General features: G+C 36.8%; 1 protein-coding gene and 1 long non-coding RNA gene across 3 annotated transcripts; one reads left to right on the top strand and one right to left on the bottom strand.

Moving 5' to 3' along the window:
* Positions 1 to 3,222: 3,222 nt before the first annotated feature.
* On the bottom strand, positions 3,223 to 10,981 carry LOC104891688 (28 kDa ribonucleoprotein, chloroplastic). 2 transcript variants are annotated; one of them, XM_010677429.4, is made up of 5 exons: positions 10,482 to 10,981; positions 10,281 to 10,379; positions 6,472 to 6,759; positions 6,106 to 6,311; positions 3,223 to 3,723 (listed from the first exon to the last, which is right to left on the bottom strand). In XM_010677429.4, exons 1-4 carry the CDS (start codon positions 10,812 to 10,814, stop codon positions 6,162 to 6,164), a joined length of 870 nt encoding a protein of 289 aa, XP_010675731.1. In that variant the 5' UTR covers positions 10,815 to 10,981; the 3' UTR covers positions 3,223 to 3,723; positions 6,106 to 6,161. The 2 variants fall into 2 exon arrangements, with proteins under 2 accessions (XP_010675731.1, XP_010675723.1); XM_010677421.4 differs by having other exon boundaries at positions 3,223 to 3,622; positions 10,482 to 10,979.
* LOC109134720 (uncharacterized) lies at positions 8,715 to 9,631 on the top strand. The gene is made up of 2 exons (XR_002039570.3): positions 8,715 to 9,168; positions 9,329 to 9,631. It is a non-coding gene; the product is annotated as an uncharacterized LOC109134720 (long non-coding RNA).
* Positions 10,982 to 17,534: the final 6,553 nt, after the last annotated feature.

The following is a 17,534-nucleotide window of genomic DNA, read 5'->3' on the forward strand; positions in this document are numbered from 1 at the left end:
GTTGTGAGTATGTTCTTTTGTTTTTAGGTATGAGAAATTATTCTCATTGGTTGAAGTTCGAGACTCAACCTGAAGAATTAGGGTTTCACAACTTCTGTAAAATTATGGAAGACTATTGGAGTACGTTCATCCCAAAATTTCCGCATCTGCAGATCGTATGTTGAACCAGAGCGAACTCACAGATTGCATTGCTTCAGATGAAGATTTTTATTAAGGCAAAATTAAGTCAAATCTGCAAGGTTTACAGAATTGACTTGTAAGTGCCATTTGGCGAAATATTAATGAAATCCCTTTTCTTTAAAAAAAAAAATTATAAATCCTTAGGGGTTATTTAGTTGTCATAGGGTAAATGAATTGTAATCAAGAACTGTTCCACCATAGCACCACCATATTTAACCATTCTCCACCTTGTGCGCCGCCATCGCCCCTCCTCCCCACCCTGTAAGTCACCCCTCCCCATCATCAACACCGCGCGCTTCCCCTCCTTGTATGATGCCCTCACGCGCTATCCTTTTTATTGTGCTGAGCCCAACCATTCCATGTAATCCACCACCGATCACACCCCTTCCCTGTAGTCACCGCCGAGCCATCCCCCTTCCACACAGCCTGTCGCACCCTCCCCTCCCTATTTTTCCATGCTTTTCAACAAAATTCTAGGGTTTGTAGGTGAGTGATGGTTTGAGTGGGTGGGTGGTTTCCCGTGGTTGGGTCAATTGGGTGGACAAAATTAGTGGTTGGATGGAGAACCAATCCATGACCATGATCAACTGTTACGACAATTTATATTTTTTCATTTTTTTTTAAAACACCATAAACATACTATCGATTTCTCCTCCTCTCCCTTGTAATAAAATTTTTCCTACGTACTTTTATCAGTTTATGGAGAAGTATATTTTCACATCGTCATCGTGTACATATAAGCTTTATATTACCTTATCGCAAAAACCGTGTCCACCTGCAGATTTCGCGATATTGGATGAGCGGCGGACTACCCAAGAGAAAGACAAACGCAGAGAGGGAGAGGATACAGAATTGTGAAATCTGTTGTCTATTAGTAATTGATATTTATAGGTTTCTGACTCCGAATTCTGCTAGGGTTTTTTTATTTTAAGGGATTTCTACTAGGTTTAGAGTTAGGCCTTTATTAATACTAGTTGGGTAGCTAGAGTTGTACTAGGACTCAAAACTAAAAGATGGATTTTAGGAGAAAAGATAAATAATTCTAATTAAGATCCACTAATTTTTTATGATCATCTAGCTAGGTTTGGGAAAAAATATAAATTATCCCCTAAAACAAATAATCTAGAACGTTATTAAGCAAAAGATAAATAAGAAAAAGTTCCCCTAAAAAAAAAAAAATAAGAAAAAGTGACAAACTTAGATACAACTCACCGGCTTGCCGCTTGAGTTTGTACCGAAGTCAACGTTTTAAAAAAAAATCTTTTTCTTTTTCTTTTTTTTAAATCTTTTTGGATTTATTTTGAAACACTTTAATTTTATTAAGCAAACTACATGGATTAGAATTTGTGAGTTTTGGCCCAATATTTAATTTGGGATAGAATTTATTTGAAAAATTCATAATTTATTGTAAAAATCTATTTAAGAATCTTTATAAATAATTTATAAGCCTTTTTAGTTAATAAAACCTTTTAAAAATTATAATTAATAACTTATTAAAAAATAGAGTATTCATAGATACCTAGGTTATTTTGAATTTATATAAATACCAACTTTTTCCTATTTCTTTTGGAATCACTACCACTTCATAGATTTTCGAAAAACGGTTAGTTTTACTACGTTAGTGGCATGCTATAAAATTACCTTCTATTGATCTTCTCCACCACCACTACCACCAAAACCCCACGAAACTCAATACTTGTTTTAGGTGTAGAAAAAGTCTCGATCTGCATGTCAGACTAATAAATATCGAAATTATAAAATAACTCATACGGTTCATATAAAAACATGATTTGTTAAAACTAACGACAATATAATGAAATTCACTTAAGAGCGCTACAAAATTTCCATTAACAGAAATTCGGGGCTACTAAGTATGAAAAATGAATGAAATGAACCCCCGGATGAAGAACAAATTTCCCCTCCCTTTTACTAAAGGGGAGCCCCTATAGACGTAAAGACTTGACTTCACTGAACCGGCACTACTATTTGTCTTGTCGGCTCGTTGAGTGCCGTCCTTCGCCTTTGCTCCTTTCTAGTAGCCGATCGAGTTTCTTCGCCCTAATCAATAAGCGGGAGATGGTCCTGAAGTTGCCTCTTTTTGGTAAAAAGGTTGGGCGTAAAAATTTAAAATGTGCTACGATATAAAAAACCTAAAAATTGAGGGCTATCATGTAAAATTTCCCCAGGAAAATTGATAGACCAACGTACAATAAAAGGAAAAAAATGATATAATACCCTATTTAAAAACCTATAAATGAAAAAGTGTTTTACTTCAAAAGAAAGAAGAATATAATAAATTATTGAATTTACATTTTTTCAATTACTCAAACATCTTTATTGAACTCTGGATTTATTACTATAAAGTAAGTCTAAACCTAGTCCACAAGACTAGTTTAAAACAATTCAGACTTTAAAGTCAGATAAAAAGAGTATAAATCTAGATGAAGTAGAATAGAAGTAGACCATAGAAGATCTAATTCAATATCGATCAACAAATTATTAGAATAGACGGTCTAATTTTAATATAAAATTAGACAAATCCAAAACTAAAATTTTCTAACAAGCCCATTCTATTTCACTCTAACCCAACACTATCCTAGTCATCCTTTCTCTTCTCCTACCTAAACAAAAATTATTAAAAAAGACGGTCTAATTTTAATATAAAAGTAAAACCTAGTCACTAAATGAATTAAACTAGTCATCGAAAAAAATTAACCTAATTATTATTGGGCTAATTATCTTTTTAATATTGGGCTTATCATTGCCTAATCTTAATTTAAAAGTAGGCGGACTCTTACAAGACAAACTCCTACCTAAATGGGTTAGTATATGTCATTATTGAATAGATTAAACTGATCACGAAATAGATTAAACCCTTCCTTAAATAGATTAAACTAGTCACTATAACACCATATTAAAAAAATAAGGCATATTAACTTTTTAATATTAGACTTCGACCATGCTTTATTTTAAGCTAAAAGTAAGCGATCCCAACTGTTGTCGATCTAACTCATCGGATAACTTTCAATGTCAAACAACCGATTAGATGCCAAAAACACAAGATTGCAGTAAGTAAAAGCATTTGAACATGTTGTAACCTAAACACTCCAGATATCTGTGCATCAACAACAGTGTACTTCTCCAAAAAGTTCATTAAATGACACTCTCAATTAGCTAACTGCAACATCATATTAATGCTTGCAATGCATCCACATTAAATTTGGGTATATATGATTTGTATTTCTAAGCAGTTGACCATGCATTGAAGCCATCCAGTGCATGAAGTCGAGGGAAGAGCAAGCAACCTCGAGGAATTCCGAAGCTTCTATATGCAAGCAACCATGAAGCTGGATGCTCAAAAACTTGCACTCTTCTAGTTCTATGTATGATAGCATTCCATTCTTTCACAATTGATAAACTTTGCATCACCGAATGACATCACCTGTATCAAAGGTCGGCGGTGCTTAGTTTTGCTCATGAAGCAACAAGAGACGCTCCAACAACCAACATATACAGCCTCAAGATGATGTGAACTATTATATCCTGAATTTTATGAAATTTTGCATGCTCATTACTATTATCATAATGCATAATTCTCAAAATTAAAACTAGTACGCTCCTCTTAAATACAAGCAAAAGGCATAATTGTAAACTATAGATAATTTTATGTCAAAACCAAACAAGAATTCGTCTAATATTGGTCATCTAGTAGTAAGTAAAAGATCAAGACATTGAGGGCCAACTTGAAGGGTAAGGAGAAGCCTATAGGATGAGAACATCATGGGAGATGACTCGGAATTGCCATAGTATGACAATCTCATGAAAATTACTAGCATAAACTGGAAGAAGTATCCCTACTGCCAATCTGATTCATAGATAATGCAGGAAGCACAAAAGCGTCAACACTCTTTAAAAGCTCATAACTTGTGAATGTGAGACTCCTACGATTAAGGGTGTAAATGAGACGATACAACTTGCGAGCTACTCGAGATCGACTCGGTCAAAACTCGACTCGAGTGAGCTCGTATCGAACTCGAGCTCGACTTGAAATGTTGGTAAGTCGAGCTGAGCAACTCGATACTCGTCTAATTCGTGAGAATTTCAAATATCCAATTATCAGTAGCAAAATACCTAAATTAAACATTTTTTTACCTTATAGTTGCTTTTAACATCAGATACTTGCAAGCTACTTGAAATCTACTTGGTCAAAAAACTCGACTCGATCAATACTCGATTCAGGTCAAAACTCAGTCAAAACACAACTCGAGTGAGCTCAACTCAATTCAAACTCAACTTGAAATGCTAACGAATCGAGTCGAGCTAGCTCAAACTCGAACTCGACTCGCATCATTGACACCCCTACCTACGATTAAAAAAAACCATGAAAGAGTTGAGAGGAAAACTTGTAGGGTTAGAGAATGTCAGCAGCACTCCAGACTCCAGGTCACCTATAGCAAACCCTCGCAAGGCCACAACTCATGAATGAAAGACTCTCTCGAACGCCAATGGAGTGTCTCTTTATAAATTAAGCATCTCCAAATACTCATAACCCAATATTGACCCTTTCAAACATTTGATATCACCTAACAAGCCTATGACTGCCTTGTGACCCCTGTGACGAGCTTTTTAGGGTCACAATGGCCATCAGACCGATAGAGAACACCAAGCCTATTGAGTGCTTAGAAGCCACAACGCATACCTATCTGACTCATACTGGGTAAGATGGAAGGTTTTAACAAATAAATGCAGTACTCACAAGTTTGTAGTACTTAATTTGGATAGCAATCATGGACGGAAAGGTAGGGGAGGGAAGAGGAAGAAAAGAATGAACTTGCATTTTCTTTTCAAATATTTCCAACTCTGAAAAGGTCTGGTCTATCCGTCTATTAAGAGGGAAAGGAAAATGAATACTCTCCCATTTCACAAAAATTTCAAACAGTATTCTTTTTCGTACGTTTCACAATGATATACCACGTTCTCTTTTTTCTATTATGGGAGATGAGGCCCACCACATCTTTTTACTTCTATACTCACATCTCCTTACTTTGTAATTGTTACTCTCTCTCCTTAGTTCTTACCCTCCACCTTTTCCATTTATCTCACCAACTTTTGCCCCATTTTTACAATTCTCTTCCCTTCCCTCATGTTATATACAAACAAGGGAAAATGAATCCCTCCCTTTCCCTTCCCTTTTTCCCCTCCAAATTCTCCCATCCAAAGTGAGTTCCTAAACCTGGATCGGACATTATAAGCGCCCATTTGGAAATTCATAATCGAAATCCAAAAGAACCTAGAGGTCCTAGCTCACAGTAATGGAGGAAGAAGGATCAGCAAAACTTTAGAGAACACTTCCTGTAAGCAGTTTCCTCTCTGCTTCTTTTCTACCCCAGATCACATGACCCTATCTTATTCCCAAGGGAGAATTCCGTCTCACTGATCATTCTCAAACTCCATATCCTAAGCACTGTCCATACCACCTTTTTTGTAAAAGATATATGATAGCTCCACCTAATAATTGGCACACAGAGAATTTGGTCATTGTCCTTGTCAATAAATAGATTTGGGTCATGTTCGCCAAGCAGGCCTGAATTTGTTCCCAGTTACCGAAACCATACATATTAAGACTACTCATCGTAAATAAGAGGATCCAACCTAACATCGACTGTATAACTTTGACCGACATTGCTGCTCATTCCAATGTAGACTGAACTAGCAAAGCAGCATAAAACTAAACATGGTATGAGAGGAGAGGTGCGTAACAAATGACATCCAAAAATAGTTAAAAAGAAAAAAAAAAGATTGAAACTCAAGATAGGGGTCATGGAAGCACAAGACATTAAACAAGTTTAGGAGGATCAAGGAAGAAGTATGCACATTCAATGACGTGTACTGTGTACATATTAACTTCTGACTCTGCAAGCTTACCTCCTCAACAAGATAGTTGATGCAAACAAAATGACAGCACCTCTCATTCTTCATCTTTACAAGTCATCAACAGTCTCAGTTTGCTCTAAATCATGACTAAGATCAGCTGGCATGTCTTCCCCATCTTCTGACACAGTATTTATTTCCGACTCAAGTTTTACAAATCTTTTGCTACGTGCTACTCTGATTGGTCTTCCCATGAGCTCCTATAATAGTTACAAACAAGTGGTTATCAAGACAGGAAAAAAAAAAGGAGAAACAGGAAACTAATGAAAAAGGCAATACATTAAAAAAAATTTGAAAATGTGGGAAGCTTAGAGTTGAACCCAAGAGGCTAAGACACATAATCACAATACAGAACGTTACCTTTCCTTCAAAACTAGTGAGGGCTTCATCCGCTTCTTTCTTAGTCTTAAAAGAAACAAATCCATATCCAGATGATTTTCTAGGATTTTCATTAAATATAATCTCAGCTGAAACAACATCACTCCCAGCAGATTGAAAAAATTCCTTTAGGTCTTTAGCCCTTGCTGCAAAAGACAGATTTGCCACAAACAGGTTGTACACAACAGCTGGCTTAGATTGAACAGGAGGAGAAACTTTCTCCTTCTTTGGCTTAGCATAACTCAGTCTAAGTGTTCGACCTTCAAACTCCTGCATACATATGCATCAAAAATTATCATAATATAACAAAATGTAACTCGAAAAAATTAGAAATGAACCATATGTAGTTATGTAAAAGGCCTTTCAAAAGAAGAAAGCGAACACTACACTGAAAAATGGATCAGTGATACGAACACATTCATGGAAACAAAGAGGGCGTTTTGGTTAGTTTGACCAGCCATTTTTATTGGTTGTTTGACTATCTTATAGTGTTATAAATGTGTGGCAAAATCGATTTGTTTAAAAAAGCAAAAGTTAGAAGTCAATATAAAAGAGCTAGTAAAACCAGCTTTTAATTTTTGCTGGAAGTAGGCTTTTTGGTTACCCTAAAAATCATTTACCAAAGACCCCCGAAGACATCATGAACAAGACCTTTCACTCACAAAGAACATTCACGCAACTAACATGTCCCAATATGCAAGGCATCAGCAAAATAGCCCACAATTTATTTATTTATGGCAGGACGGTAGCTAAGGATACTTAAAGAAAATTTCTGTCAAGTTAGATGATATTTTTGGGTCATTGCGATGTCAATGAGTGAGTTACAGAGTTAGTAGTAAACTTTCAAGGCCCACAGATGCTTAATTAGGGTAGAGAGCCAAAGTAGAAGGCATTCAGAAATCTAGAGAGAAAAAATAACTTGGGAGAGATGTTCACACTGTTGCATTGATCTAATTGCCTTGATAAGCAATACAAACCTACCCCTAGCCTATTTTGTTGTTAGTCTCATTGCTGCTTAAATACTTGAATTCCTAGCATAATGCTACTATATTACATATTCATAGATGGGAACTGATGGCATTCACAAATTAGTCAGCTTATCCACCCATTTACAATTTTTGCATCATTGTTCTTCTCAATTCCACCCCAATTAGAGATTGTTGGAGCCAGACCACAACGGTGAAGCCCAAGAAATGTCGAAATAGAGTTGCTTGATGGGCTGACTAGCAGTTTGGCTCTTGGCTCGCAGGAAGGCAACTTTATACAACACTCAGCACATGGGCGATTATATAGCATTACTGCCCCCACGCCAAATATGCAATTCAACTACGCAAATATGCAGTTAAGCTCCCATCTATTTCTTGTACGTTTGCTCAAGCAGACACGTGGATATGTATATCCCAGCAATTCGGTTTTTCCGAGTAAAATTGACCGATCCTTGCGGTTTAAGTTTAAGAAATTTCCTAACTTTAGAGAGACCTTCCTGTAATGCCAGATAACATATGGTAGGAGGGTACTGACGTGTCAGCCAGTCAAGTTATAGTTGACTGTCGGTCTCTATACAAAGGCAAACAGAAGAAATTCTCTGATTTAGGGAAAGCTTTAGAGAAAAAAAGGTCAAGTAGCGCATGAAATCATTAAGGGGCCGTTTGGTTCACTATTTTTGCGCTCCAAGAAACAGAATCAATTACCGATTCCCTTTCTTCTTGTTTGATTCAACCACTCATCAATCTATTATCATTACTTGATGGTAATGGATTCTCCCAATTTGTTACCTTCTCCTCCCTCAATAACAAAATCCATTACTTAGTGGTAATGGTTACCATCCATTTTCCTTCTTTGGCTTGAACCAAACACTCAATGAAAGGTAACCATTTTTGTACCATTCTCCTTCTCTATTTATGTCCATTCCCTTTCCATTCTATATATTGAACCAGACGCCCTAAGAGCATCTAACAAGTTTGCATAGAGTAATCCTCTAGTGTGGATGTACATACAAATTACCATTTAGATACCTTGTCTTAATGTGGTTGCTTCTTGTTATTTGTTCAAATATTTTCCCTCTAAAAACTGTGACGAAAATCAGAATATTTATGAAAGTAAGAATACAATTAACTGCTCCAGTCCGATTCCCAGCTGGTAGCAAGTCAAATCAGAGGGGAGAATGAAGCTAGAGAACCAGGTTTCGTCAAAACAACAAATCCAAAAATGCATTAGACAATCAAATAATGCACCCAGCTAAAAATATATTTCACAATATGAAACCATCACACAATTAGGGAGGCATATACTACGTTTCTTCATCATAACAATTAGGAAAATTTGCGAGAAAACACCTTATTTGTTTAACTTTTTGTAAGAAAACACCTTATATATTTTTCTTTGTGAAAAAACACCTTATATAATATTTTTTATTAAAACAACCACCTTACTTCTGGATTCCGGCAAAAAAAAGTCAATTTTCCGGTTTGACCTCACTTTTCTTTTTTCTTTTTTCTTTTGAGCGTGTGAACTTCACGCTATACATAAAAAAGTGGGTTTCTATTTGTTTTGTTATAATGAAGAGAGAGAAAGATGGGAGAGCAACTGGAAGGTTCCCAAAGTTCACACCATCTCCATTGATAAGCATCTGGAAGATTGATTTTATTTCGCGGCCATTCCTCCATTGATAAGCATCAGGTATGTGCTCTTCCAATTTCTCTCCCTTACCTCTTTCTCCTTTGCTGGAGGTTGTAGTCATCAAGTATTTTGCTGCTCAATTTTTCTACAAATTGGGAGTAAAGTCTCGTATTCTGAAGACTAACTAACTATGTCTCTTACATTATCATGCTTATTGCAGTTAAGTTGGCAGTTGTATCAAACTTTGACACCAGATTAAGGAAGCTTTTGAAGGAACTCAATGTCTTAGATCTGTATGGACCATTGTCCTCTCTGCAGTTATCTGTAAACTGTAATCTTCACTTACTTGCAAGGCTATCTCTATTTTCAGGCCAATTGTTATACTAGACATAAAAATTGGATTCTGCCCTTTTGAAGGTTCTAGTGTCTTGTCAAGTTAATATGGTTTGGTAAAAGATACAGACATCTGTACTTGTTTCTTTCTCTTTGCATCATCAATTTATGTGCTCGGATTTGGTTTCTCTGTCCTCATCCCTCTTCCCTCTTTCTTCCCCTTCTTGGGTAGTGAACTGATTTTCTTGATTTTTCTTGATTAGTGATCTAGCAGCAATTGTGAAGTTACATTAATCAAATTGATGTGCTTTGCTATGTTGCTACGTATGCACATTAATGTATGTGGAAGTGCTCAAAAATTGATGGGCTTCTTAGTATGCTATGCCTGAAAGAAGCTCAAGGTTGAAACAAAAGAATAAACAAAGAATCTGTTTTTTTTTTTAAAAAAAGTATGCGTGTAGTTCAACCGTAGGGAGAGAGATATAATGGATGGGTCAATGCCGGAAAGTTGACTTGTTGGCCGGATTTCGACATCAAGGTGGTTGTTTTAATAAAAAATATTATATAAGGTGTTTTTTCACAAAAAAAAATATATAAGGTGTTTTCTTACAAAAAGTTAAACAAATAAGGTGTTTTCTCGCAAATTTTCCTAACAATTAAATAGTACACCAAACTAAAAGTTCTTTCACAATCATGTCTTTCAGCACTAAACTATATTGCATTCTTCAGGAAAAAAACACAATTAAGCAAAACATAAAAATTTCCAATTACATACTAAATAATGCAATGAAAAAACAAAAACCCAACTAAATAAAAAATAGTAGCTTCTTAGTTCTTACAAAAGACTCAAGCTTGGCAAGAGCTTCAGCAGCCTCTTCAACCGAACCCATTTCCACAAACGCCAATCCCCTGTTTCTCGTTTTACTATGCATTGACAACTATCATCAAAACAACAACAAAAAGTTGACAACAAACCCAGAAAAAGTGGGAAACTAAACAAACTTTCTAAAAAAAACACACTAGGGTAAAAAGTAAAAAACCTCAACATCAACAACAGTGCCATAATTCTGGAACAACGCGCGAATTTCATCGGGAGTAGCTGTCCAAGGGACGTTTTGGGCGAGCAACCTAGTTGGACAAATTTCATCGTCTTGTTTAAATTCAGATGATGGGTTTTCAATGGTGAGAGTTGAAGATGAAGAAGAAGAGAAAATGGGGTTTAGGGGGGAGTTATGGCGAATTGAGAGAAAGGATGGTTTTGTTGAGAAGAGAGAGAAAGAAGGGAAAGAGGAGAGAGAAGGAGAGAAAGAGTGAGGTTCAAGGAGAGATAGGGAAGTTGGTGAAGGGAAGCATAAGGAATGGAGTTGCGCCATTTTTGAAAGATGTGGGAGAAAGTTTTAATGGAGGTTCAAGTGGAAATGGTTTACTGTGACTTTTGCGGGTAGAGAGAGATAATGGATAAGGGAAGTAGGTATTCAAAGATATTTTTTTCGTAGTTTTTATGTCAAAAGAATGCCCATAGGTCTCATGGTTGTGTTTGGCAATTTACGAATAGCGAATCATTAGTTGATAGTATTAGTTGGTTTTGACTAGTTGTTTTTTTTTTTTTATCAATATAAGCCACAAAAGCGGTACAAAGTACAAAGAAGGAGAGGGGAGATTCGAATTTGTGACCTATCGTTCACACCACTTCAATCTTAACCACTATCCTTGGTTTTGACTAGTTGTAATATTAGTTGTTTAACAATGTAAAGATATCAAATCTCAAGCATCTCGCAATTCGTTAGTTTGTGACAAATACTAGAAGATTTGAACTTTAATCTCCCATGTGAGAGATAGGAAGCTATACAATTCAATCGAAGGATCCTTGGTTCGAGCTCCTAATACTTGGTTAGCTTAGCTTGTAGCATCATGTATCGTACTCTGCTTGCATCAATACGGATCTACAACCCGTAGCATCAAGTATTGTAAATTGAATGGTTGGTTGTTACTTGTTAGAATGAGAGCTTTTCTAGTAAACAGTCAAAACTTATTTTAACCCAAAAATAACAACCACTAGTTTCTTTTTTTATTCATTTCAAAACTTCTACCTGATCTAGAATTTGTACCATTGGACATAATTAATCCTAAGCTTGCCAAACTCTCAAATATAATATCAAAAATTTCTATGTTATCGGATAACTGATTACAAATTGAATTAACATTTCATTATGAAGTCGCTTGATATAGTGTGAAATATAAAAGATTGTTGTAAACCCATTTTTAGGCGGGAAAGTTAGTTACAGCATAATGTTGCTTGGTGTTTGTTAAAGTTGTTAGAAGTTGTTATAGTTGTTATCTGCTATTGTCTATAAATAGCTGTAAACATCCAATTACAAGAATCACTCTGGAATTAATAACAACTCAAACACAATCATCTCCTATTATCTCTCTCTATCTCTATCTCTCTTATCTTTCTATATCTTCCATGGTTGAATGTTGAACCCTCGAAGCTACTTTCTATTCTTCACCTAGTTAGCTCCCTGAGTTCTACATCATTGGTATCAGAGCTGTACGCTCCTAACCTCAACCATTTTCTATCATTCTATCTCAATTCTGAGATAATATGGCGCCTCGCAAAGTTACAGTACCTCAATTACAAATTATGGAGACTCGCCTTCTTGAATTGGAGCAAAGAATGGCCACTCAATCTTCACAAATGGAAGAAATGTTGAAATTGTTGCAAGAACGTGACAAGGAGAAGGAAGATTCAACTGAATCAAATGTTTCTAATGGAGGTAAATCATTGGGTTTTGTTCCTAAAATTGAGTTTCCAGTTTTTGGAGGTGCAAATCCTCGTATTTGGATCAAGAAATGCATGAAATATTTTTCACTATGCAAAATTTTAGATAACCAAAAAGTTGATCTAGCTAGTTTGTATTTGGTGGGTAAAGCTGAATCATGGTTTAACAGTTATATTGTTGTTAGAAGAAGTGTAGAATGGGAGGATTTTGTGGTGGATTTATGTGCTAGGTTTAAGGAGGAAATTGGTGGTAATGTAGTTGAGGAATTTAACAAATTGAATCAGACCGGCACAATTGATGATTACTTAGATGCTTTTGAGAATTTGAAAGGGTTGATGCTGCAAAGGAACCCTCTATTGCCTGAACAGTATTTTCTTGATAGTTTTATTGGAGGATTAAAGCCTAATCTGAAACCTTTTGTCAAAGCTTTAAACCTACTAGCTTGAATGCTGCTGAGTATGCCAGGTTACAACATGAAAGCATTCAGACCACAAGATTTCAGCCCAAATCCAATTTCCAACCACAAAAACCTTTAAATTTGCCTAATCCTACCTACAACAAATCAGCCTTGCTTCCTACCCCTTCTGTCCCTAACCCCCACAATCATTCTTCCACAAGAAATTACAGACCTACTAGATATCTTACACCTGCAGAGAGAGCTGAAAAACAAGCCAAAGGCCTATGTTACTTCTGTGATGCTCCTTATGAGATGGGTCATAAATGCCAGCTGAAGCAAACTCAATTGTTTGCTATTGAGATTCCAGGTGTAGAAGAAGAAGAGGAACTTATGGATTTATCTAATACAGTAGAAGATGAATTAGAGATGTTTCAAAAAGATCCATACATCTCTGTGAGTGCTTTGTTTGGAAATACAGCTTATAATACCATGAGGGTCACTGGTTACATTGGGAAAAAACCACTTCATATACTCATTGATTCAGGCAGTACACATAATTTCTTAGATGTATCCTTGGCTATGAAGTTAGGGTGTAAAATTGATTCCATGCCCAGTCAGTCAGTTTCTGTGGCAGATGGTAATACTCTATCTTGCAAATCCATGTGCAAAGGATTTCAGTGGAGGTTGCAGAACACCACTTTTCAAACTGATGCTTTGTTAATTCCCTTAGGAGGGTGTGATATGGTTTTGGGTGTGCAGTGGTTACAGTCTTTAGGAACTGTTAAGTGGAATTTCCAGCAATTAAGGATGGAATTTACTTATAATGGGGCACTTCATGTGTTGAGGGGAATCCATCCTAAAGCACCTGCCACAGTTTCAGGAGCTTCAATGACAAAACTCATGCAAACAGGTGTAAGTTCCATTCATCTTTGCTTTTTGAAGTTGGGTAATAATGATGATACTTCTTTAATATCTTGTTTAGCTCATGAGGTGGAAGTTAAACCCCCAGAGTTAGAGCTCCTCTTAACCAAATACCAGCCTCTTTTTGATGAACCAAAAACACTTCCTCCTAGCAGACCTCTTTTTGATCACAAAATTCCTTTGATGCCTAATGTGCAACCTGTCAATATTAGGCCCTATAGATATCCAATTAAACAGAAAGATATCATTGAAAACACTATCCAGGAAATGTTAGACAATGGCATTATCCAAGACAGTTCAAGCCCTTTTGCAAGCCCTGTGGTCCTCGTAGGGAAGAAAGATGGTACATGGAGACTTTGTGTTGATTATAGGGAACTTAACAACAAAACAGTGAAAGATAAGTTCCCTATACCTGTAGTGAAGGAGTTAATTGATGAACTAGCAGGTGCAGTGGTGTTTACTAAGTTGGATTTAAGATCTGGTTATCACCAACTTAGGATGCATGCTGATGATGTACATAAAACAGCCTTTAAGACACATTCAGGCCATTTTGAATTCCTTGTTATGCCCTTTGGGCTAACAAATGCTCCTGCTTCATTTCAGTCTTGGATGAATCATGTTTTTAAACCACTCTTGAGAAAGTGTGTTCTAGTCTTCTTTGATGATATACTAGTGTACAGTTCTAGTATGGATCTGCATTGGAAACATTTGGAGGCTGTGTTTCAGTTGATGACTCATCACCATTTGTTTGCTAAGCCAAGCAAGTGTGCATTTGCAGTGCCTAAGGTAGAATATCTAGGCCATTTTATTTCTGCTGCAGGTGTGTCTACTGATCCCTCTAAGATTGATGCAATTCAAAAATGGCCTACTCCTACAACTGTGAAAGAACTGAGGAGTTTCTTAGGCTTATCTGGATATTACAGAAAGTTTGTAAGAAACTATGCTGTCATTAGCAAGCCTCTCACTCAGTTGCTTAAAAAAGGGGAGTTTTTATGGACAAAAGATGCTCAGCTAGCCTTTGAAGCCTTGAAAAGAGCTATGGTGTCAGCACCAGTTCTAGGAGTCCCAGATTTTTCTAAAACTTTTGTTTTAGAAACTGATGCTTCCAATCTGGGAATTGGAGCAGTTCTTATGCAAGAGCAACATCCCTTAGCTTTTATTAGTAGGGCTTTGGGACCTAAATGGCAGAAACTCTCTGTTTATGAGAAGGAGCTTCTTGCTATTGTTTTTGCTGTACAGAAGTGGGAACAGTACCTCACTGGCCATAAATTCTTTATCCACACTGATCAAAAGAGTTTAAAGTGGTTACTACAGCAAAAGATTAGCACCCCTTTTCAGCAATTTTGGCTGTCCAAGCTTATGGGATTTGATTATGAGATACACTATAAGGCTGGCAAAGACAATCTTGTGGCTGATGCTTTATCAAGGGTGGCTGGGAGTGAAATAATGTGTATGGCTTTGTCAACTATTGAATCTGAACTACCTGTTTTAATACAACAAAGCTACTTGTTGGATCCTACACTCACTACAATGCTGCAGGCTTTGCATAATCAACAAGCAGTACCTGCTAAGTATTCCTTGCATCAGGGATTACTTAAGAAACATGGTAAAATCATGATTGGTCCTGATAGTCAGCTTAAACAAACCTTGCTCTCTTGGATGCATAGCTCAGCAGAAGGAGGACATTCTAGGAGAGATGCTACTATTAAGAGACTTAAATCTTTCTTTACTTGGAAAGGTCTTCACAAGGATGTGAGTTCCTTTGTGAGAAATTGCATCACCTGCCAAGCTAGCAAATATGATCCTTCAGCTTATCCTGGCCTTCTGCAACCCCTTCCTATCCCTCATGAGGTGTGGGCTGACATTTCCATGGATTTCATTACAGGCCTTCCTAAATCTCAAGGCAAGGAAGTCATTTTTGTTGTTGTTGATAGGCTAAGCAAGTATGCTCACTTCTTTGCTCTTGGTCATCCTTTCACTGCTATGGAGGTTGCTCAGGTTTACCTAGATAGGGTGTTTCGACTCCATGGTTGGCCAAAGAGTATTGTGAGTGATAGAGATGTGATCTTCATCAGTCAATTCTGGCAAGCCCTTTTCACTTTACAAGGCACTCAACTCTTACTCTCTTCAGCCTACCATCCCCAAACTGATGGTCAAACTGAAGTCTTAAATAGGTGCTTGGAAGCTTATCTGCGTTGTATGTGTGGAGCTAATCCTAAAGAGTGGTCTATTTGGTTGCCATTAGCAGAATGGTGGTATAATACTACCTACCACACAGCCACTCAAATGACTCCTTATGAGGTGGTCTATAATCAACCTGCACCTATATATCTCCCTTACTTACCTGGGGAATCAACCAATGAAGTGGTAGATAGAACTATGCAAAGAAGAAATGCTATGATGTCCAGTTTGAAACAACACTTACTCAAGCTCAAAACAGAATGAAGGTGCTAGCTGATAAAGGTAGATCTGAAAGAAGTTTTGCTGTGGGAGATTGGGTTTGGCTGAAGTTACAGCCCTATAGGCAGACTTCAGTTCATCATAGAGCTAATCAGAAGTTAGCTCACAAGTATTATGGGCCATTTCAAGTGGAAGATACAGTTGGGGCAGCTGCTTACAAGTTGAACTTCCCTACTTCAGTCAAAATCCACAATGTGTTTCATGTTTCCCAGCTCAAAGCTTTTAAGGGGCTTCTTCCTACTTCAGCTCATATTCCTACATGGTTACAAGGTACAGCAGCTGACCAGACCCTTCTTCCTTTGGCCATTCTGGATAGAAGAGTCGTAAAGAGGCAGAATGTTGCAGAAGTTCAATACTTAGTCCAGTGGGAAGGACAACCCATCAGTGATGCTAGTTGGGTTTTTGCTACAGTATTTGAAGCTCAATTTCCAGATTTTCCTGTACAGCCTTGAGGACAAGTCTGTTTTAAGGGAGGAGATATGATATAGTGTGAAATATAAAAGATTGTTGTAAACCCATTTTTAGGCGGGAAAGTTAGTTACAGCATAATGTTGCTTGGTGTTTGTTAAAGTTGTTAGAAGTTGTTATAGTTGTTATCTGCTATTGTCTATAAATAGCTGTAAACATCCAATTACAAGAATCATTCTGGAATTAATAACAACTCAAACACAATCATCTCCTATTATCTCTCTCTATCTCTATCTCTCTTATCTTTCTATATCTTCCATGGTTGAATGTTGAACCCTCGAAGCTACTTTCTATTCTTCACCTAGTTAGCTCCCTGAGTTCTACATCAGAAAGAGTGAGGTTCAAGGAGAGATAGGGAAGTTGGTGAAGGGAAGCATAAGGAATGGAGTTGCGCCATTTTTGAAAGATGTGGGAGAAAGTTTTAATGGAGGTTCAAGTGGAAATGGTTTACTGTGACTTTTGCGGGTAGAGAGAGATAATGGATAAGGGAAGTAGGTATTTAAAGATATTTTTTTCGTAGTTTTTATGTCAAAAGAATGCCCATAGGTCTCATGGTTGTGTTTGGCAATTTACGAATAGCGAATCATTAGTTGATAGTATTAGTTGGTTTTGACTAGTTGTTTTTTTTTTATCAATATAAGCCACAAAAGCGGTACAAAGTACAAAGAAGGAGAGGGGAGATTCGAATCTGTGACCTATCGTTCACACCACTTCAATCTTAACCACTATCCTTGGTTTTGACTAGTTGTAATATTAGTTGTTTAACAATGTAAAGATATCAAATCTCAAGCATCTCGCAATTCGTTAGTTTGTGACAAATACTAGAAGATTTGAACCTTAATCTCCCATGTGAGAGATAGGAAGCTATACAATTCGATTGAAGGATCCTTGGTTCGAGCTCCTAATACTTGGTTAGCTTAGCTTGTAGCATCATGTATCGTACTCTGCTTGCATCAATACGGATCTACAACCCGTAGCATCAAGTATTGTAAATTGAATGGTTGGTTGTTACTTGTTAGAATGAGAGCTTTTCTAGTAAACAGTCAAAACTTATTTTAACCCAA

The sequence above is a fragment of the Beta vulgaris genome, chromosome 1 (assembly GCF_026745355.1).
Source record: "Beta vulgaris subsp. vulgaris cultivar EL10 chromosome 1, EL10.2, whole genome shotgun sequence".
In the NCBI taxonomy this organism is placed as follows: domain Eukaryota; kingdom Viridiplantae; phylum Streptophyta; class Magnoliopsida; order Caryophyllales; family Amaranthaceae; genus Beta; species Beta vulgaris.

Bases quoted from the DNA above. Each gene is read 5' to 3' on its own strand.
- LOC104891688 (XM_010677429.4), bottom strand. From the start codon at position 10,814: ATGGCGCAACTCCATTCCTTATGCTTCCCTTCACCAACTTCCCTATCT. The intron at 10,380-10,481 runs GTTTTTTACTTT...TTTTGATGATAG, and splicing joins GCACTGTTGTTGATGTTGAG to TTGTCAATGCATAGTAAAAC. The intron at 6,312-6,471 runs GTAACGTTCTGT...TAACTATTATAG, and splicing joins TCACTAGTTTTGAAGGAAAG to GAGCTCATGGGAAGACCAAT.